The sequence below is a fragment of the Talpa occidentalis genome, unplaced genomic scaffold (genome assembly GCF_014898055.3).
Source record: "Talpa occidentalis isolate TD23 unplaced genomic scaffold, MPIMG_talOcc4v2.1 talOcc4.7, whole genome shotgun sequence".
Taxonomy (NCBI): Eukaryota; Metazoa; Chordata; class Mammalia; order Eulipotyphla; family Talpidae; genus Talpa; species Talpa occidentalis.
Window position 1 is genome coordinate 48781638 of NW_023605083.1, and position 23944 is coordinate 48805581.

Here is a 23944-nt window from a genome sequence, read left to right on the forward strand (position 1 = left end):
AAGACTTTTTTTTTTTTGAGTGATTCAGACACTGCCCTTGGTGAAACAATATATTCAACACTTTGTTCTTTCTATTTAAGATATGTAAATGCCTGGTAGTCAATGAGGATGCTGGAGAGAAGGGTCCTAAACAGTTCCATTTATTTATCAAAAGAGGTAAAGAGGGATAAGATATCTTATTCAAGCCAATGTTTAAACTCCATAGACAACCTCAAGCAAAGAACGACTTGTATAAAATTCTTCTTTTGTTCATTTCATAGAAGGAGCCCCTTATAAAATCTGAGAATCAGATTGATAATGAAACTTTTTAATATACATTAACATTCAGTTAAGGCACAACTTTGTGTAAAATCCTGATTTTTAAAATACAAATGCCTCAGTGCATCAGTTCTTAACTTCTTAGAGAGTCACATACTATAGCAGTCAGGACATTGAAAAGCAAAAAATAACCTACTTGATGGGTTTATTGGAAGATATTTCAATGTAAACAGTGTTAAGAGGTATGGGCATATTAAAGTAACCAGTAATAGAGGGTGAAGCATCCTGAGACCATCAACAATGGACAGTCATGACCACCTCTAAGCTTGAATGGGCAAATGGAAAGAATGATGTTTCCATAATTGGAAGGAGGGGTTGTGATCATTACCAAGGTTATTTAGAACTGAAGGATTGAAATCTTGGATATACACTTGCTATTGGGAAGTTCAGATAATTTATGATTCTGAATTTTTGAGTTACATGGGGTAAGGGACCAAAAAACTAAGCAGAAAACTGAAGAAAAACAGAGTAGAATGTTTAAGAATTCCACATAATCCTGAGGAAATAAAAAATTAAGTTTAGCATCCATTAGTTTCAATGGGGATTCCTAGAGAACTAGATCCTAAGAATGAGTGAGAGTCAGAGGTAGAACAAGATTTATGAAAATGAAACCCAGACTTGACTTGATTAAGGTAGTTATGGAGAGCATAGAATAAAATCTCTCTGGAGTAAGATAAAATCATCTAGAACTCTACATTTAGTATTACAAAATATTTAACATTCAATAAAATTACCAAGCATACCAAAGAGGAAAATCAAGAAAAAGGTAGATGAACCATTTATTGGGGTTTTCTTTTTTTTAATTGGGGTTTTCAAACATACACTTTAATATATGATTTAAATGCTAAAAAAAAAAAAAGATGATATGGAAAGTGCACCCGAGAAATGGAACATACTTAAAAACTGAACAAAAATAATTGTTAAAAATATAATAATAAAATTGAAAAATCAATGAGATGACTTACAAGGCATATTGAAGAATTAGGAAAAGAGGGCACTAATTACCAAGAAAACAGTAGAAAATAAAAAGACTGAAGCAGAGGGAGGAAAGTGAATGAAAATGACAGAAACAATAAGATACATATGAGACATGATAAAAAACGTCAGACATAGTTGTAACTGGAGTCCCAGAAAAAGAGAAGGAGAATAGGGCAGAAGCAATATATAAAGGGTGTAATTGGTTGAGAATTTCCCAAAACTAAGAGAAGACATCCAAGTCACAGATTTAAGAAATACTATGAATCCAAACCAGAATAAATACAAATAAAACTTTGCCTACATCTTATTGAAATTGTTGGAAACCAAAGGTAACAGGACATTTCCAATAACAGCCATAGAGGAAAAAAAAACAATATATTTCCTTCAAAGAAGCAATCAGACTGTTCTCTAACTTCTCAACAAAATTAAGAAAAATATGGGAAGCTGGAAAATAAGCTAATGGTTTTCTCTCTCTCTTTTTTTTATTTAAAGATTTATTTATTTGTTTATACAAGCACTGGGTACAGTCAGAAGCGCTGGAGGGTGAGAGAATTCACCAGAGCCAGAGCGGGGCACAGAACAGGCAGACCGATGAAATACACTGCTGAGGGGAGCAGCAGGCGTGGCAGGAGAGGTCTGTCACGCCATGTGGGACCCTCACCAGTGGCCGGGGATTGAACCGGCTTTGCAGAGGCTGCGGGCAGCTTCGCAGCCCAGCTCTCAACCGCTGTGCCACCAGGGGAGGCCCAAGCTAATGGTTTTCTTTAAAATGCAGGTTGGGGAGAACTCTGCTAAGTTAGAACTATATATTCATCAAAAATATCTTTTGTAAAAGAAGCAATGTAAAGACATTCACAGAAAAACAAAAGAGAAAGCTTTCATCTCCATCAGATATGTGTTAATTTAATATAAAATGAGACCTTCAAAAGGAAAATAATACCAAGTTAAAACAGAGAATTGCAGGAAGGAATGAAGAGTAACAGTAAAATCTTATGGACAAGTGTATGTTACTCTCTGAACAGAATGACACTATTAGGGGGTCTAAGTCTATTGCAGGAGATACATACATAAAGAAAGAGGGAAGAGGACAAATAGAGTCAAAATTTTTAAGACATCAGCATGTGAAAAATGGTAAAATTGATAATTTATATTAGGCTGATGTTAATGAAAGGCATGTGTTATTATCTGTAAGATAACCATTAAAGTAATAGTGAAGGATTATATTATTAATTAACTAATAAATGGGAAAAAGGATAATAAAATTTGGGTGCATCTAAGAGATAGGAAGTAATGAGAGAAAGGAGATAAAATAGATGAGGCAAGATAATAGATGGTAGATACCCAAATATACCTATAATTATATCAAATGTAATACAATTTTTTTCAGTATTAATTAATGGCATGTTGTTTATGGCATTGTGTGATGGATAGTAAAAGAATGGAAAGAAAAATACTATGCAAACAATAACCCAAAGGAAGTATATCATAGCTAAACAAGTATCCAATAAGGTAGATTTGAGGATAAAAAAGAAATACTACACATAGAGATATGCAGTATTCATAAAAATTTCAGTATATCAGGTAGTTAGAATTCTAAATTTTTATGCACCCAGTAACATGGTGTCAAAAATATATAAAGCAAGAAATGAAAAGAGAGACAAATCTATAGAGAGTAAGATCTCAACACACCTCTTTTATAAATTAATAAACTAAACAAAAAACAAAAATCAGTGCTGATATAAAAATCTGAAATCCTTTAAATTTGTTTTCTCTACATAATCAATATAAAAAATCTTCATAGTATTTTTAGCTGAATAGCATAACTAAAATCTGGGAATATTTTTGAAGAAGAAATCATCTTGCCATGTTTTGGGTCTTCCTATGAAAATAACCAAGCCATTGGGGGCCTACCTGGTGGCGTAGGAGTTGAATCTCAGCATTATCACCACTATGGCCTGAGTTCGATCCCTGGCCAGGGAGCTAACACATATAACTCACACATAACTCAGCAGACCTGCCCTGTTTCTCCCGCTGCTCCTCTTAGCAGTGTATTTCAGTAAATCCAACTGTTCTGCTCCCCACACTGTCTCTGGTGAATTCTCTCACCTCTCATACTTCTGGCCCATGCCCCAGTTCTTCTTACAAAAGAAAAAACAAATAGCTTTTTTAAAGAAAGAAAATAACCAGCCATTGAAGCACTCCATATTGAAGTTTTCCTTCACATAACTTACTAGGAAGCCAAAATTTTAAGAAGAAGCAATGAAAAATTTTGTCTTTAATTTTGTCAAATATTTTATCATCATGGAAAAGCAAGAGAAATTTCAAAATAACCTCAGGTATTAGTCTTTGTGTCTGTATACTACCAACATATTGTGTGGCATATGCACATAATAATTATCTGTTATCTGTATTTATGATTTGATGTTATATATAATATGATTATTGTTTGGCATTCTGAAAATAATTCTTTGAAATGATCTTGAGTTTCAATTTTTTGCAATAGGAATGCTACTGTTCTTAGTAATCATTTTAATTATCATCATTATTGTCATTTTTATCCTTCCTCCATAAAAGGTGAGGTGTTGGGAAAGCATATTTTTGAGCTTAATGACACAGAATGTATTCTTTATTCAGGAATATATTTAAATTAGTGGCAATTAGAGTGAGTGATGTATGTTATAGGTTCAACTTCTGAATGACTCCTAACCCTAGTTTTATGATACTCTAAGCATATCTCCAATTAGCTCAAAGTATATGAAGAACCTGTTAGAAATTCTCAAAGATAATTTATGTTAAACTTATTTTAATTAAATAAATACCATTCAGCATGTTTATGGTAGCTGACTCAATAGGGGAGGGAAATGAGTTTTAGGACACAGTGACAGGGTTTATTTAATACAATAGTAAAAGCTATATTATTGCTAACCAAGGAAAATATTGGCCAGTTCTTCTAAAATCCTCCCCTCCATTTATAGATGCAGTATAAAGAAATGCTTACTATACTATCATTTGCAATAATTTAGCCCATGCTAAGATGTATATTTTCTGACTAAGGCTATGACTGAGGGATACATTTACTTGATAATAAAATTAAGATTGTGAGTCAAGGGACATAAGAAGAAAGAAGAAAAAAAGGGAATTTCACTTTACAAAATTATCAGTCCTTTGCATAAAATAAAGTTTCTATAACTTCAAGTCACAAGAATACATTCTTTCTTGGATTTGACTGGAATTTATCCAGATATTTGACTGAATCTTTATCTAAAGATGTGCTTTTATGCTTTGTTGAAAAATCAACTGTCCAAGGAGCAAAGAATATGCAGTGGAACAGGGACAGTTTGTTCAATAAATGATGCTGTGAAAACTGCACCATCCCATGCAAAAGAATGAAACTAGACCACTACCTCACACCACGCATAAAAATCAACTCAAAATGGATAAAAGAACTAAACATGTGACCTGAAGTCATAAAATATGTAGAAGGAAACATAGGTAAAACACTACAAGACATACATCTCAGTAACATCTTTACAGACTCATCCCCCAAAGCAAAGAAAGTAAAGGAAAAGATAAATAGCTGGGATTACATCAAACTAAAAAGCTTCTGTACAGCAAAAGAGAAAGTAACCAAAACAAAGAGATACCCTTCTGATTGGGAGATTTTTGCACTCCACACAACTAATAAGGGATTGATCACAAAGATACACAAATAACTCACATGACTCAACAAAAACAAAGTAAACAATCCTGTCAAAAAATGGGCAGAAGAACTTAAAAGACACTTCTCCAAGGAGGAAATGCAAATAGCTAACAGATATATGAAAAAATATTCACCATCTCTCATAATCTAGGTAATGCAGATTAAAACCACAATGAGATACCACCTCACACTAGTAAGAATGGCACATATTAAAAAAAAAAAAAAAACTAGCAACAACAAATGTTGGTGAAGATGGGGTGAAAAAAGAACTCTCCTGCACTGTTGGTGGGAATGCAAACTGGTCCAACCATTATGGAAAGCTGTGTGGAGGTTCCTCAGACTACTAAAAATGGAACTACCACATGGCCCCGCATTTGCACTACTAAGGATCTACCAAAAGGACACAAAAACTTGTATTCAAAAGGATGCCGGCACCCCTGTTTATTGCAGCGCTATTTATATTAGGTAAGACTTGGAAACAACCCAAGTGCCCAAAATAGATGACTGGATCAAGCAGATGTGGTAATGTATAAAATGGGCTACTATTGAGCAATCAAAAAAGATAAATTAATGCCATTCTCAGCAACATGGATGGAGCTAGAAGGGATTATGCTCAGCTAAATAAGTTAGAAAGAAAAAGAAAAGTATCAGATGGTTTCATTTATAGGAGGAATAGAGGGGAACCAAATAAAGGATCAGGAAAAAATAATTAAAAAAACACAACAGAACAAAACAAAAATAAAACAGAAAACTATCAATCAGAGACATTCTGCAGGAGAGGGGGAGGGAGTGAGATTGGAACAGGGGCAGGGGAGCACAAGGGACTGTGGTGATGGTGCACAGGTGAACAAGTGGTAGAAATTCTAAGGGCATTACACCTGAGAAAAGAAAGCAAACACTGTGAAAAAAATGAAAAAAAAGAAAAAGAAAATTCAATTGTCCATTAATGTTTAAATATTTCTAGGTAAAGAATATATTTAGTACATTTTATAATTAAAAGGTTATCCATATTTACCTGGAAGTTTAGTTGTTTACTATCTGTATACACACCATTGAGATAACATAGGTTTAAAGCTACAGAAAAAAAATACTCTCAATGCAAATTTTTGATACTTCGTTGAGTAAAATCTAAAGATGTTTATTACATTATATGTGAAATTTTAGAAGTCCATCGTGTTAAAAGTTACATAATCAAAGGTATGCCATCTCTGTGTTAACTCAACTACTCAACTCTGTCATTGTAGCATGAAAGCAACCATAGATATTACATAAATGAATAGTAAAGGCCATCTTCCAATAAAACTATTTGTGAGAACAGAAAGTGGGTTGTATTTGGTCTACAGGTCAATTTTTTTACCAGCCCCTGAAAGTCAATAGCATCTGATCAGTTACTCATTGAGCAATTTATTGTATGTCATGCCCTGATGCATTTGAGATATAGAAATGCATCAGACTTGGTTGTTGCCCTCAAGGAGCTTTCAGACTTGTCGTAGGAAAACATCCATTTAAGTAAATTAGTAGTATATGGTTTTGGGTAGCATGGGAAATTATAGGGTATAAAATGATAATTCTTAATTTGTAACATAGTAAAAATTTCTTCAGTTACACAAGTGAGGAATGGCAGTTTGAGAAGAGGAAATTGTGAACAAATTACAGAGTCATGACAAAATTTGAATATTGAATAATGATTTAGTGTGACTGAGACATAATATGGGAAGTCGCATGGAGTAAGAAAGGCCTATTAACATCACTAGGTATGTCCTGGAGCAGGGTGACAACCTGCAGGGTGACAACCTGGTTTTAAATTAACAAGAAGGGTAATCTAATTTGCAATTTTGAAAAATCCCCCTGGAAGTGTTGAGAATAATGCTGTAGAAAAAAGCTAGACAAAAGGCAAGGAAGCAACACAAATACCAACCTTAATTTAATAGCCATACATAGAACCCTACAACTAGCAGGATTATGACTTTTCTGTTTTTCTTTACCACACAGAAATTTTACTGAATTGGACTATGTACTAGCCATAGACTAGGTTTTAATTTTTACAAAGAATTACAGACTGGGTTCTAGGCTCACAATGTAATTAAGCTGGAAATCAATAAAAAGTAAATCTTAATATGTAAAATTGTAAAATATCCATAAATAATGTAAGAAACAAAAAAGTCATACTGAAATATTTTAAGTACTTCTAACTGAATGATAAAAAGTGTTATTCAAGGGCCTCCCCTGGTGGTGCAGGCAGTTGAGTGCCACGCTGTGAAGCTGTCTGTAGACTCTACAGCGCGGGTTCGATCCCAGCCGGCCGGTGAGGGCCCCACATGGCGGGGCAGACCTCTCCTGTCGCACTCGCTGCTCCCCTTAGCAGTGTACTTCGTCAGTCTGCCTGTTCTGTTCCCCGCTCTGTCTCTGGTGAATCCTCTCACCCTCCCGCACATCTGGACTGTATCCCGGTTCTTGTATAAATAAATAAATAAATCTTTAAAAAAAAGGGTTATTCAAAACTTGTGGGATATAGAATGAGAAAATTAGAAACATACAGTGTCACATGCTTTTATTAGTGGAGAATGGCTTCAAACTAATAAAATAGTATCCAAATAAGACTTATAAATGAATAATGTAATTTTATACCAAGGTAACTAGTAAATCTTTGCTTTTCCTCTCCTGAAATCAAATAAAGGTGCAAAGAGAATTCCAACCCCATTCTTTTCTTCCACCCAGAATTTATTTTTAAACATTTTTTAAGTGGGAAACATATAGTCATCAACAAAAACCATGTAAAACTGCTGAAGTTATGCAGCAACCTCATAGGAAAGCAAAGAGGAAGAACATATTCAATGATGAAATTCTAGTACCAGCAAATCTCTAAAAGTACTGACAGAAAATACATGTGCAGGAGGAAAGGAATCTTTCTGATGAGCAAAATATTTTCCCTGTCATTTTCCCCCCAAAATGAGGGTAGGAAATGGCTTGATCATAACTCAGGGGAAAAAGACCTACTGGATAATTTGTATCAGAAAAACATAGGAAATAGGGCTATTCAATTATCATATAAAGTAGCTGTATATGGGGGAAGCAATCTGTCTATGCAATAAACAGTAGTGAGGTGTGGAAGGCAATTGAGGACTCTTCCCTCTCCTAACAGGGAAATCTGTTAACTTATGTAATGACAAGTAAGAAAAGGGTATGAGCACAGTGTCAAGAAAAATTTACTATAAGACAAAAAAAAAAAAAAAGCACCACATATAAATAAAACGGGGTGGGGCACCTGTCATCTGTCTAGAATATTATTACCCAGGAGGCTATAGAAATTGTGATCAAACTATTTCCTGTTAACTAACCTCCAGGAAGGTAAAATTTACAAAGTCAAGCAAGAATTAACCGGTCTTTAGAAGATAAAACATAAACTGACAAATCCCAGGGAAAAAAGGAAAAGGCACAGACAGGTGGAAAATAGATTCTTCATCACTTCACTTAGTAATAAAAGATACTTGAGCACAGAAAATAAATTATGAAACAAGTCATCTTGGAGATGAGTGTGAAATAATTAGCACTGGGCAATCAGGGAGTGCTTATTGGCTTAATTTTCACCAGTCACACCCAGTACAGACATGGAATAGACCAAGATTTGGTTTTAACTGAAGTTGGTCTTTTCTAAGCCAGGAGGAAGAAAGTGGAAAGATTATGATACTGCATGGAGGGAGAGAAAATTTCAAAGGGAAGAGGTGGCCCAGTGGATGATGGTGGAAACTATGAGTGCCTTGCTGGTGAATGTGGTGTGGTAATGTTGATCTGAAAATGTGTGAACCTGTACTGCTAAATCACATGCACTGTTGTAAACCAATGTCACCTCAAAAAAAAAAAAAAAAAAACCAACAACAAAAACCAGGTAACTATATAGCGGTAGAGAGTGTAAGTCCTGGAGTTAGAGGCAAGGAATGATGGGAAAGCAGTATTTATTGCATAATTTTAAACATTTATTATTTTGCATTGAGTTAACTCCTAATATTATACAAGCAGTATATATATTATGTTGTTGAGGTTCGGCCAGAATGTATTAGTTAAGATAAAACCTTTAAAGTGGGAATAAAGTGAAGTGGGTAGTTAGCTGCTATGTTGTCTCTTTAACTAGGAAAGATAGGTGACTAGGTATGGGAGAACTGGAAAATCATCTTTCCAGACCAATATGATTTGGGATAAGAAAATAAGATTTATAGTGGGATTGATAGCATACCAGCAATGCTAAACTTATTAAAAATGTTTTCAGGGCGGATCAGTATCTGTTGGCTTAAGCAGTTACTCCAAACTCGGAATTCTTGTTGAGGTACTAAAGCTAATGACTCCCAGAGGTCAGCAGAGACAGCTTTGATATGTTGGACTCACATGGAAGGTTCTCAGAACCACCTACTTTGAAATTCTCAAACATTTAAAAATTGTTATGTATTATTAAAATACAAAATATCTTGCTAAGAAATAAGAAATAAAGAGCTATGATCCTCATTCTAACATAGGAAATCGACTTACAAGTAACGTTGAATCTACCTCTATACTTTGCCTTACCTATCACCATCATCCTCTAAATTGTTTATCTTAATTAAAAATAGTTTTCCACTTAAGATTATATCTGAAAATATATGTATTTTCCTTGATTTGAGTGATTAATGCCATGTGTATTTTCCTGTTACTTGCTCTTTTGCTCAACATTTTGTTTGTGAAATTCATCCATGACATTGACTTCATACAGTATTCACTGCTGTACATAAATAATATCCATGATGTGAACATTTACTCTAGCCTTCCTCCTATTAAAATGGATGAATTTTCCTGTTTCTAAGAGTCTCCTGTTCCTCACTCTTAGCTCAAGTGCTATGCTTTAACTGTTGTGCTATCTTTTGCCTGCATTGATTCCCCTCTCTTTACTAAACACCTCCATCAACTTATAAACATGTAAAAATACATGTTACCATTTTTAAAAAAATCACATCTTAGGTTCTTCTCCACCTCTTATCCATTGATTCCAATTCTCATTCAGCAAAATTACTGGGAAGAAATGTCTGTATATGTTATCTCCACTTCTTTATTTCTTGCTTTCTCCTAAGCCACTCCCATCAGGCCTTTGTCCTTATTACTCCATCAGTCAGGATTCAGGACTTTCACTACTCCAAACAGGATTTTCTTCTTTTTTTTTTTTCTGTTCCCAAATGTTAACAATTTACTACATTGTTTTCTATCATCTGCCTATCATCTGTGTCTTTATCTCTTTTTCTCTCCCTCTTACCTAGCTAGCTATACATATTTTTCTGAATTCTTCAACAGTAAGTTACAGATATGATGCCCTCTTACTTCTAAATACTTAGCATATATTTACTAAAAACAAGTTCTTTTACATAAGTATCAGGAAAATAGCAAAGATACAAAACTATCATGTATTCCGTAGTCAATTAAGGGTCTTTTTTATTCTTTTAAATGTAATTAGTTTTATGATGTTGCAGGGTAACGATCAATATACAAAAAATCAACTGCATTTCTACTTTTAGTAGTAAATGATTCGAACATTTTAAATACTTCATTTTCTGTAGGTCAAAATGTATTTAATAAAAGATGTGGAAGCTCTATATACTGACAACTACAAAACATTGCAAAATGAAATTAAAGAAGGTTTAAAATATGGAGAGGTGTATCACATTCATAGATTAGAAGAAAATATACTTCTCATAGTTATATTATTTTAAATCAAACAAAAGTGGATTGTGCTTCACAGTGTACCTTTAACAGGGTGGTTTTTAAATCCTCCCAGCCTCTCAATAGTATCATGATATCATTTCTTTTTCTGTGGAATTACTTTCATATGATTCTCTTTACATTCATCTGGGTTCTTAGATACAGCCACTCAAACTGTCTTTGCGTTAAATGAAAATTTAAAATTAAAAAAAGAGTATAGGAAATATAGGAAATATACTAGTACTAATAAAATACTAGAGAACTAACATGTGACAACATGTTGGAAACAAGGATGGCTACGCAGCCAGAACCACAGCTAAGTTCACCCCACCGACACATCTGGTTAGATGTGGGTACTGGCACTACTATCCTGTTAACACTGCTACCAGCAGCAGCAGCAACACCAGCACTGCCAAGCCCCCTACCCTTATGATTCTAGATCTCAGTCTCATTGTCCATGTTTAGGTTATGTGCTCATCTTCTGGCTAAAACTGTCAGGAGAGAGAGGCCATAGTGAAGGTTAGTCTGGCCAATACCTAAACCCCAAGACCATATGTGAAATGGCAGAGGACCAAGTTCCTATAAGGCCGTTAGGATTCTCGTGAGAAGGCAAAGTTGAAGAATGGTGTGCTTGTAAAGTCATTAAGAAGAAAAAGTATACAATTGATATTACATTGGACATGTGAATACTTTCTACCTAGACTTACAAAATTCAAATATTATCACAGTTAAAGTCTATCCCCCAAAATAATAAATGCAATAGATATTTATTTCAAAAGAAGGGTCCTTGCACTTAGGAAGGAAATTTATTTCAGAAAAGAGGTTTTCTGTTGTAGATAACTTTAATATATATATAAGTAGCATTGCCTCTCCCATACCTAACACAAGCAAAATAGACTCACATAAGATTTATTACAATTGAGTTTAACAGCACAAATGAAATATCTGACCCAGTCAGCAATGATGTCCATTAGTTGTTTTATGTAATATTTCAGGAGCGTAATATCTGGAACATTAAATAAATAAATTGAAAAGATCTCATGAAACTATGAATTCTAAAGAACCCAAACAACCTCCTCTGACCTCGTTGAACCAAAAGACCACATATAAAAAAATTAATGGGACAAAGAAAAGAACTTGACAAAGAAATTGAAAAGGAAGGGAAATTACTCCATGTAACCACAACTGGGGACAGATCGTATCACAAGATTATTAGAATTTGGAGGAAAACATTATTATTTTTTAAATTGAATTGGATTATTTATTACAGTTCTAAAAAGTATTGAACATGAGGAAGATTCCTAGCAAATATTAGATTATACCAGGAAATAATGTATATGAGAGGAGCGTCTCAGAGATAAATCTCTATATAAACATTACAAATATTAAATTTTTCTTCTTGTAGCTCCAATCTGATAAGAATTGCTCTTATATTTTATAAATAGCAAGTGCTGTAATTCTGCTTTTTTACCTTTGCAGATGGGGCAGTGATATTTTTCCATAGTGACAGGAGTGGCACCTCCCCAGAAGTCTGGTCCAGGGGTGACCACTGTGGGGGAATTCAACTCCCAGGACAGAGGAACTCTAGTGCAGGTAAGTGCAACTGTGTCTTTAGTTGGATAAGTTAAGCTAATTGACCCCTGCTTCCACCTTTCAAAATCCTATTTAGCCAAAATTTTGTCTCAGAAGCCTCCCTGAATGCCCAAATGAAATGTGTGATTTTTCTACACAGCCCTCAGATTCCCCTCATACTTTTTGGTATAAGATTATAATTTCTTTGAAAGAAAATACTATATAGACATAAACACAGTTATAGATACACACACACACATAAACACAAGAATAGCACACTGATCTTCATGTAAAGTCTAGTTGTCCTTTAAATTAATATATAGTTTGTTTTCTCCTCTCCTTGCCTTACCCTCCCATTGGAAAAGCCCACATTGTCTCCCAGGTAATATTAACTGTGTAATCCTGGCCTAAACATCTGCTTAAAATATGCCATGGTCCACAAGAATCCAAGTCAGGGCCTCCCCGGTGGCGCAGTGGTTGATCGCTGGGTTGCGAAGCTGCCTGCAGCCTCTGCGGCGCCGGTTCGATCCCAGGCTGTTCCCCAGCCATTGGAGGAGGGTCCCACATGGCGCGAAGACTTCTCCTGCCGCCCGCTGCTCCCCTCAGCAGTGTACTTCGGTCCTTCTGCCTGCTCTGCTCCCCGCTCTGGCTCTGGTGAATTCTCTCACCCTCCCGCGCTTCTGACTGTACCCAGTGCATGTATAAACAAACAAACAAACAAATAAATAAAACATGCCTCTATAAAAAAAAAAAAGAATCCAAGTCAAACAGATTTATTTCCTACCTTTCCTTGGATATTAGTTTATATAAACTGCACCCCCATTGCTTGTGTCCTGGTTTTACGTGAAAAATATAATCCAATATGAACCTGGGCACAGTTTTACAGCACTCTGCAGAAGTGAAGTCCACTTTCCTGAGAATACTGGGCAAAGAGGAGGAGGAGAATTTAAACTAGTGTCAGGGGGTCTTGCAAAATAAGAGGTCCTCCTAATGGGATTAAGACAAGTTCATTAAAACAAAACTACCTCAAGACACATAACTCCAACCACTGTGGAACGAATATATACTTGATTAGAAAGTCCTGGTGATTTCCAAAGCTTTTTTCTTAGATTTCTATTTTTTATAATCTCAAAGAATGTGGAGGCTTTTAAACTCCTTAAAGAGAATAAACTACTCTTGCCACCATCGTCCTTAGAATTCATGGCAGTAAAGGAATGCAATTGAGTGTATACTGCTTATTTGCTAACAAGCACAACTAACATTGTCCAATTAGTTAAAAACTGGACGAGAAAGCCATTTCCCTCTTTCATGCTGTTAAATGCTTTTATAAGTGTGAATAATTTGAAAAATTTTAACACTAAAGTTGGCCTATGAATTTTTGGTAGTAATTATGGGTGTGAAGGTCTGACCTTTTCAGCATTCTTATGTGCTCTGCCTTGAGTTCCTTGAAGGTTAATGCTGTACATCAACGGGTCTCGCAGAGCATTGCTGGAAAATTTGAGGGCAGAATTTGTGCATGGGTATTTCTCATTCTCATGGGTTTAAAGGCCTTGCGTGAGTTTTTCTTCTGATACCGATCTCAACTGAATATATCTACTGCATGGTAGATATATGTTATGCATGGTAGATATATGTTATATAATAAATAAGGTATGTTATTCCTCTATCTGTTATTCCTCAGAATAACAGATACTGAGAGTAGCTCCCTCTTTGACCGTGTCCTTTACCTCCTTTCAGTTTGCCTCTTCTGAGGAATTGGAATTAAAATCACCCTTTCAGTGTCTTACTTCTCCCTCCCGCCCAATGGACATATGTGAGAAAACTGGTTATCTGGACACATTTGGAGACAGTCTTTGTGTCTACTAGCCAAACTGTTACATGCCATTATAATATCAAAGCAAATCTACGTTTGCATTCTGTGTTTGTAAATGTAATAATTCTGTAACTCCAAAGCTGGAACTACTCCTAGGCTTTAAATGGAGAACAAAGCTGGACATGTGCATCTAATTAAGCTAAAATTTTACTCATGATTTGTGCTTGGAATTTCTTCTTTTTTTAGAATGAGTAGGGGCCATTTGATTAATATTTTGAATCCTAAGGCAAATCTTGAATCAAATGTTGAGAAAATAAATAATCTTATGTACAATTTTGTATATAACATTGTTATAGGATGTAGTGGCAGGAATGGGCCACAGTGCAGGTTTTCTGAGCCAGCAGACCGGGTAAAGGAGGAGTCAGAGTCCTCAGTGGCTTTTGCAGGCTTTTATTTAGATTCACCAGGCATATGGCAGGCAGGGGTGCTGGGGTCCGGGAGGCTGGCAGTCCTCCCAGCCCCCAGCAAATCCTCACTCTTATCTGGGCTCTCTCTGGCCTTCTCTCTGCTTCTCTTCTTCTCTCGGATTCCATTCGTTCTTGGCTTCTGCCAGCATCCCCGAGACACCGCCCTTAAAAGCCCAGTCTGAGCCCAGGTGAATCCCATCTACCTATGCCCACACCTTACTCCAGGTGCCCGCCATCAGGCATGCATTCAGGACCACAGGGTTTCCGTCATCTATTCTGATGGTGGGAGGGCAGAAAAACCTGATACTTTTTACCTTACCCTACATGGGACAACAGGATTTATGAGAGGGATATGGAATAATTCAAGATGTGTACTTTCACACACATTGAAGTTTAAACCTGTGTAAGTTTTATTATACAGAATACAAGTGATTAGATATCTCCTTTATTCATTTAACATCAAAACTGGATGGGGTGGAATACATCTGCTCTTCAAGAGGTATTTCACATTAATGTGGTGCTTACCTTGTAGTTTATTGAGGAGTCAATTCCATTTTACAAATCACAGAAGCAGATTAGTTAAATGAATCCGTGCTGACCTAAAAGTCAAGCCTTGGGGGGTTCACCTGTAACTTGTTTTCTGTGCTCCTTGCTTTAGTCATAGCATGTTAAGCTGGGAATGAATGATGTTTGAATACAGTGTTTTATTTTTCTTTGAATGTGCCTTGCAAGATAGGCTGTGTCAACCACCAAGTATGTGCCACCAAGCTGCTTTGAGCTTGGTTCTTTATATGCTGTGTGGAGTTGTGAGGGAAGGAGTCTCTATTGATGTGAGCTAGCAAAAGCAATGTTTTCATTCAAATAGAGTACTCACCTGGGAAATGTAAATTTGGACACTGTAGCCCTTACCCCAACCTTGTTTGCTTTCTTCTCTCGGCTCAAGATAAATAATTGATGTACACACCAAGCTTGTTGCCTTTTTAATTGAAGGCAGTGGGTGACCCTATTTTGGTGATGTATTGAAAATGGAATAGTGTAGTTTTTAAAGAAGATTGGTTGGACTTGGGAGAAGGCTTTACACCTTTAATCTAAGCTAATTAAACCTCTAACATTTTCATATACAGTATTTCCTCAGCTTCCTTTTACAAGACAGCAGGTTTATTTTAACAAATATTTAATGTAAATAACAACCACCACCATTACCACAACAACAAAACAACCACTACAATGCTTTGTGTTGTTTTGCATTTTATGGTGCTTGGCGGGGGAAAGGCATAAAAATAACTTTGCAGAAAACATGATGGATCTATACCAGGAGGATGAAATTACAGAACTTGAAACATATGGGCTTGTTAAACTCCTTCTCCTTAACTCACTCATCACTCAGGAAGCTGCCTCAATCACAATCTAAAATTGACCATTTCAGGAAAAGCAAACCTCAGCCTTCTCCAGAGGGTCCAATAGTGGGTTGTGGTCACTATTTTACTACCAATAATTTTAAATCTTCTTGGAAACATACCTTTCTAATTTACTGTAAAGTTTGACGGGTCTGTGAACCCACACTTGGGATGTTGGAACACAAGATAGATATGTAAAGTATGAATTGGAAGGAAAACAAGCAGTATGAAATAGAACTTTAACAACTTGCAATATGAACCTGGAAATCATCTGACTTCAAGTTGCTTCATGAACTGGAATCCCACAGAAGTCAATCTAAGTTTTTTAATGTCTGCAGGTGGAACTTTTAACAAGTTATAATAGGACCTAACCCCAGTGAAAGTCCTAAACAATTACACTTCAAGAACAAATAGGTCTCCTCATATTTATCTGTCAGAGATGCAGGGGCCCAAGGAAGTCATTAAGAGAGCCCAGAGGAAGCATTTTTTTAAAGTTTTCTTCTTCTTGACTAAGAATCTTCTCAAAGTATTATTACTGATCCTCTAGGGCTGTGTTGACTTCATAAAACAAAGAATATTCAGTTACAGAGCAGTTCTGATAGTTGAAAACCAAGTCTCATCACTACGTCTTGGAAGGGCTAGTTAGGTTTCTCTGTGATTGGTTTGAGAATAGAAAGTCTAGACTAAAAGAACCCAAAATCTTAATAGACATTTGTTAATCATTTATTTATTTTTATTATATTATTATTATTTTTAAAAGATTTTATTTATTTATACAAAATAAATATTGCAAGTATTATTTATACATGTCTGGTACAGGCCAGATGTGTGGGAGGGTGAGAGGATTTACCAGAGATAGAGTGAGGAACAGAACAAACAGGCAGATTGACAAAATACACTCTGAGGGGAGCAGCAGGTGAGAAAGGAGATGTCTGCTATGCCATGTGGGTTGCTCCGCGGCCAGCGGGGATCGAACTGGCATTACGGAGGCTGCAGACAGCTTCACCGGGCTGCGCTCAACCGCCTGCACCACCAGGACCAGGGAGGCCCTGTTAGTCATTTATTAAGGGTGCAATTTGATCCAACTCAAGAGTTGGATAAATACAATCCCCTGAAAAAAGGAGAGCTAAGTTCCTATAGTGAGAGGTGCATAGTAGCTCGGGGAGAAAAAAACAGTGCAAACTGGATCTTATCAGAAGACACTGGATGGTTTAATCAAATAGATGACATTGATCAAATACCTAAGGAGTTTGAACATACTGAAATTTTGTTCACCTGCAGAAGAGTTTGGATATGTTAGTAATGTGTTTAGAAACCTAAGAAAAGAAAAAATAATAAAACATTATCATCTTGAGAAACAAATGACAACCAAAAAAATTAGGTGTGAAAAATATGAAAATAATTATACTACATGGTTCAACTGTGCATAATATTTTTATAGTCATAATAATGTTAGTATTGGCTATTGATCTTGCAAAATTTATGACTTAGGGGGCTGAGGAAATGTGCACATGTGTAAGGGGATGGGGAAAATTAAAACTGCCTCAAATATAATGTTACTAAGTCAAGCCAAAAATAGAAAAATCTGGAGAGGTATGATATGCCAATCATTTATTTAAAGATATGAAGATAAGTATAAAAATAGCTATGAGATTCAAGTGTTTCTGGATAATGGGAATTTGGAGGAGGGAAATTTGCTGTCTTTCCTAGCTTAAAACAACTGCTTGACTTTTAACCATGTATACATGAAAATTAAAAGTGTTGATGAAAAGCACTTACCAATTTTGCTAGCGCCAAACTCATGACAAAACCACTCCAAATTTGCCTTAAAATCTATGTGCTTTGCCTTAAAGTATGTTTTGGTAGTTTTAATAGCACATAATTTCATCAATTCTAATGTTACTTGATTAATAATAAAATTATGCTCATTTATAGAGAAAATAATTTATGTAATTATAACTAGCATTGTTAATAGATAATCATGTAATCATCTAGATTTGTTATTTTTAACAAATGGATTTTATAAATGCGAAACTAAATCTTTAAAGTATCTCAAGACATCAAAATGTACCACAGTAATCAGCGGACATACCCAGATATAACTGTTCTTCTGGAGACAGAAATATGTATGAACACTGAGAAGTCAAGTTTCCTCATTGCCACCTTTTTCTTGAATCTGATCCTTTAAATGCCAGTTAATGTGACAAGGTTATTTTGAACACAGTCCCTTTGGGTAAATGATCTAAATTTTGCCTATCAAAATAAAGACTTCCACCAAATTAATATAATCCTTATGTAACACAATATAAATCATTTACTTAAAAAAACTTTGATAACAATGTATCTTAACAACTCCAGTGATTCTTCTTTGTTCAGATATTTACCCTGATTATTTTTATATTTCGATTCATTCACACAACACATTGAATTCTAGTGATAGTGAATTCTCGTGATAGTTCCATTACTTAGAGAAGAATGAAGTAAGTTTATTGAATGGCCTTTGTATTCTAGACACACACACATTCATACAACATATATGGGAAATAGTATCATTTAATCTATGTGAATAGTTGTACCTTAACTATTATTATCTCTATTTTAAAAATAAGAAAAATTAAGAAAGCTTTTACTACAATATGTTAACTTGCCTAAAGTCACAGAACTAGCAAGAGGTGAAATGGGAATTTGAATCTAGTTATGTCTGATAGATATTTTATTTATTGAAATAATTCATTCAATACTAGATTTCATGAGTATTAAAAAGCTAGATTAAACAACAGTTTTATAACTAATGTGCTTAACACTATGCATTTGAAACTGGGAAAAATTGTTAAGATGGTAATTTTTTTATCAAATTGTATGTTTATACATGTTTATACATATATAGATCAATAAATCATTTTTAAAGTTAAATGTTAATATAAGAATTATTGTTTTCTTTTAAAAGTCCCTATAATTCAGCTTATTTCGGATAACTTAGGAACTACTTAGATAGCAATTAGATTATTTCAGGGGCAAACAACAAAATACACAAACATCAGAGATGCGGCATGATGATAATTTGTCTACTAATTGTGCTCTTTTACTTTGCAAATAAATAACAAAATGAGATTTTGGTGATTACCCACCAAAAGATCTTAAGAAGATGATAATACATAAAGATGTTAAAGGCATTCTTGAAAAGAAGTCAGTCTTTAGAGATCGAAAGAATGAAAACAAAGAAGAGGATGGATATTTTTTAACTGAGGATAGAATAAATTACTCTCTATGGGGGGATGACATCACTTGGATAATATTACCCAAATGATTAAAGGGTTGGAAAATGTCCCATTGAGAAAAGTCTAAACCATCTGAGATAGCTTAGTGCAAAGAATGGAAACCGTGAGATTATTGTAATAGTGAATGAGATTATAATAATAGCAAATAATTTTTTGCTTTATAAAGGGGTATCATTTAGTGGAATTTTCTGCCCTAATGAGCCTGGACATAAAGAATTAGCTATATAGCAAAGTAGCAAAAATGATAGAGATTATTAAAATGGAATTAACTTGCCAAGCAATGTTGCAGGCTATCTTCAAAGGAGACTGTTATAAACACATACTTTCTCAGCCATCTGGAATGGTTTCTATGTGATACTATAGAACAGCATATGATGGGAAATAAATCAGGGTTCCCCTTAAGTACCCTTGCAGCTTTCTAATTTAAGGCTCTATATGAACTTTCACTTGGCTTCCTTTTTCAGAGCTCTGCAATTGATGACTTGAGCACTATTGTATAAGGAACCAAGATTTAGATGAGACTGCTGGTGATCCTCGGGCCTTGCCTATTCACAGAGTAGTAGTAGCAGGAACCTCACCGGCGAGCTTATTAAATATGCAGGATGCTCTTAACTGTAATTTCATGAGATACCTTGAGACAGAGGCACTCAGTTCAGCTGTGCTTAGATTTCTGCACAAAAGTAATTAGAAGGGCCCCCCAGGTGGTTCAAGGGGTTAAGCACAGCACTGTGAAGCTATCTGGGTTCACCAGGGAGCTAACTACATGGCTCAGCAGACCTCTCCTCTCTCACCTGCTGCTCCCCTCAGCAGTGTAGTTCAGTCAGTCTGCCTGTTCTGTTCCCAACTCTGTCTCTGGTGAGTCCTCTCACCCCCACACACACCTCTGGTCTGTACTCCAGTTCTTGTATGCATAAATAAATAAATCTTTAAAAAAGTGATTAGAAGATAATAACAACAACAAAAAATATACAGGATGGCAGGCCTACTGCAGTCCTGACTCAGAATCTGTCCTTTGAAAAGATTTCTAGGTGGTGCACATGTACCTTGAGGTTTGACAAGCTCTGGTCTAGTCCCTTCTCTCTATCCCTAGAACAAATTGCCTTTTTCCTGAGAAGATTCCTTTTGAAATTGTTGCAAAAGATAATATGGAAGGACTGATCACAAAAATCTGCAAAGGGCTGATGAGACTCAGCAACAACAAAGAAAATAATCCAGTCAAAAAATGGGCAGAAGAGCTAAAAAGAAACTTCTCTGAAGAGGAAATGCAAATGGCCAACAGACATATGAAAAAATGTTCAACATCACTTGTAATCAGGGAAATGCAAATCAAAACTACCATGAGATACCATCTCACACCAGTGAGAATGGCACATATTAAAAAAACTAGCAACAACAAATGTTGGCGAGGGTATGGAGAAAAAGGAACTCTTCTGCACTGTTGGTGGGAGTGCAAACTGGTCCAACCACTATGGAGAGCTGTGTGGAGATTTCTGGACCTACTAAACATAGAGCTTCCATATGATCCAGCAATTCCACTTCTAGGTATTTACCCAAAGGACACAGAAACAACAATTCCAAAGAGCACCTGCACTCTTATGTTTATAGCAGCACTGTTTACAATAGCTAAGCTTTGGAAACAACCCAAATGCCCAAAAATAGATGACTGGATCAAGAAGATGTGGTACATATATACCATGGAATATTACTCAGCATTCAAAAAAGATAAACACATGCAATTTGCTGCAACATGGATGGCGCTGGAAGGGATCATGCTCAGTGAAATAAGCCAAAAAGAAAAAGAAAAATACCGGATGGTCTCACTCATAGCAGGAATCTAGAAAACTTAAATAAGGGACCAGGAAAATGAATATAAGAAAGTGAAAATCAAAATCAACAAAAAACTATGAACCAGAGACACTTTTTGGGGGGTGGGGGGTGGGAGGGGAAGGATTGGGGTCAGAATGGGGCGTTTGCAATTGTATGGGGGAATATAAAAATAAAATTTATTATTTAAAAAAAAAAAAAGATAATATGGAAAAAAAAGTTCTTCCTTGGCTTGAATGATTACATCTCTGGGTATACTTTTGTGTGTTTCCATTGTACTGTGGAAGTTTTTCTGAAGAGAATCGAACAAAAAAGTGACTCAAGGTTGCCTTACTCAAAGGCATCAAAAAATGTACTTGGCCTACCAGGCTTTCTTCAGTAAAAAGGGACAAGTGAACACTACAAAAAATTTGAGATTTGATATAGTGATTTCTATTTCATAGAAAACTAAAGGAGGTGTTTGGTTTGGTATTTGTCTTTCTCTTAATTTCTTCCTCTCTCTCTGCCCCCCTTTCTTATTGTATGTGTGTACCCACTGTGCATAGATGTGTGTTGTTACGGTTGCTACAATCACAGACCTTGGAAATTTTGACTGTTTTGACTTTTAGCATGTTTATTAGGATGGAGATGGAAAGCAAGCTCTTTGGTTTTGAAGACCAATAGAAAATAAATCCAAGTAGTAAAGCTTTGTAAAATATGGTGCAGATCAACAGCAAACATTTCAAAGGGCTCCACTATTAAGATAACACGGAACCAGAGAAAACAACTGAACATTACAGGGTAACATGAAAGTCAACTATGTTAAGGCGGGGTGGGGAGGGGGAGTTTCACAATCATTATCTGGTTTTGTGCATTTGTGAGGAAAACAAAGGATGCTTTTGGATTTTAATTATATCAGTCTTCTTAAACTTACTATGAAAAATTATTTTAAGCATATCTGTTTCTCTCCTCTTCTTTATGTGACATATGTAAAATAAATCGCTGTAGGTGATTTATCACGCTCTGCTCTTCTCCTTACTTTTCCCCATGCCCTTGTAGGAAGAGATGGATTGGGCTGGAAAAAGTGAAATATGATGGCTAGCACCGTCATAAAGACAGCTTATAATCCAGTTTAAAATATGGAACATTATCTCTAAACTAATTTAGAAAACGATTACCACTATAGTGGCCAAGTTAACTCAAACTCGTTTAAGCAAATTTGTTTTCTCTGAATGAAGCATGAACTCTCTAGAAGGGGAAGCTCACTGTAATTTTAAAGTGTTAACATTTTTCATCTAAATAGCTAAGGATTTAAGCATTTCTGTTTCTACAAGTGACCTTCTCCTTTTCAGTTTATAAACTAACAGATAAATACCTCCCATATGATGCTGTGAATTTGTCTTGAGCTTCTGCAGTAATTAGTGAGGTTTCTAGATGAATTATGCCATTTAACATCTGTTATTAACTATAACCACATTTATTGCCTCATAACAATATCATTATAAAGGAAAGCTGTGCAGATGAGAAGCATTTCTTTGTAAACCCTAATAAGTGTACAATGTGTGTGTAAATATTTACTTTTCCATAATTCTCTCACTGTTTAATTGTGACTCTGTGTTTAGCCATTTTAATTAAGTTGAATTTCCAGCCCTTTAGCATTTGGATATTTAAGTTTAATGTTCTGTCGATGAAATTTTCTTGCTTTTTACCTATGTTCCATGTTAAAGAAGCTCTGTCTGTGCAGTATAAAAGCATTAATTTAAACAGTAATTAGCTGAATGGAAGCCCATTAATGGGTTGGAATCCATTCTGGGAGCACTGTGGCCACTGTAGATTTCAGTGAAATGCCAAAGTATTGTTTTAATTATCGATTGATTGATATAGCATTGGTTTACAACACTGTACATGATTTAGAAATGTAGGATCACACTCTTCAGCTGTATGTCACCTCACAACACCCACCACCAACACACTGAATGTCCTTTAATTGATTCCATTTTGCTCCCTCCCCACTTTGCTCTCCCCGCTGTTCCTCCAGATTCAGCCAAAGTATTTTTTCAAATACTTCACTACTTGTCAAAATTGAGAAATGCATAAAACTTAACATTAGTATTTTTATGATGAGCTTAGACCACTTTCCATATATTATTCCTTCTGTTTTCAGGTAGAAAAGAAACAGCTGAATGATGGCGATGGGAAAAGGGAAGAGGAAGCCTCAGTCACCTAGCTAGAATGAAAACAGAAATAAATTACGGGATGAAAGAGACCTTTCTGGAGGAAGAATTGTGCAACTAAGTCTCTATGATTTCTCATTTAAGTGTTTCATAACTTCTTTGGTTTGGGTTGGGTGGGTACAGATGTGGGTAGAGAGTAACTGCTATAATCCTTGGGTGTTTCACTTCATAGGAGTGGAAACAGGGTGAATTTTTCTGTTGTGGTAGTGTTGGTGGTACGGTGAAATAGATCAGTATACAGTGATGCAGACTGGTGAAAATCTGATTCAACACAGAATGCATTCTTACATCCCTGGTAAGAGCAATAGCTGAATCCTCTAACATCTCTTGAGCTAGCAGAAACAATAATAACAATAATAGCAATAAGACTTAGCACTTATATATCACATAATATGTATGTGTTGGGCACTCTTTTAAAAGCACTTTACATATATTTGTTCCCCTAATCCTCACAATAATATAATGAGATAAGTATTATCAACATTCCTATTTTTTTGAATGAGGAAAGATGCTCAGAAAGATTAACTTGCCAGAAGTCACGGAATTGTACTAAGTTGCAGATCCATGGTTATGTGGACTGTTTGACTCCAGACTCTGTGTTCATAGCACTGCTCTCTACTGCCTTCCCTGACAGCCATGTCAATAACTTATTGAGTCATTGCAGTA

General features: G+C 35.6%; 1 protein-coding gene across 1 annotated transcript in view; it reads left to right on the forward strand.

Annotated features, from left to right (window-relative positions):
* Nucleotides 1-23327, forward strand: part of LOC119232414 (spermatogenesis-associated protein 31D4-like) — a 296841-nt gene extending 273514 nt beyond the window's left edge. The window contains exons 7-8 of the mRNA XM_054689186.1: nt 12194-12307; nt 23209-23327. Coding sequence (XP_054545161.1) covers nt 12194-12307; nt 23209-23231 — 137 coding nt within the window. The 3' untranslated portion in view covers nt 23232-23327. The remainder of the gene's footprint in view (nt 1-12193; nt 12308-23208) is intronic.
* Nucleotides 23328-23944: the final 617 nt, after the last annotated feature.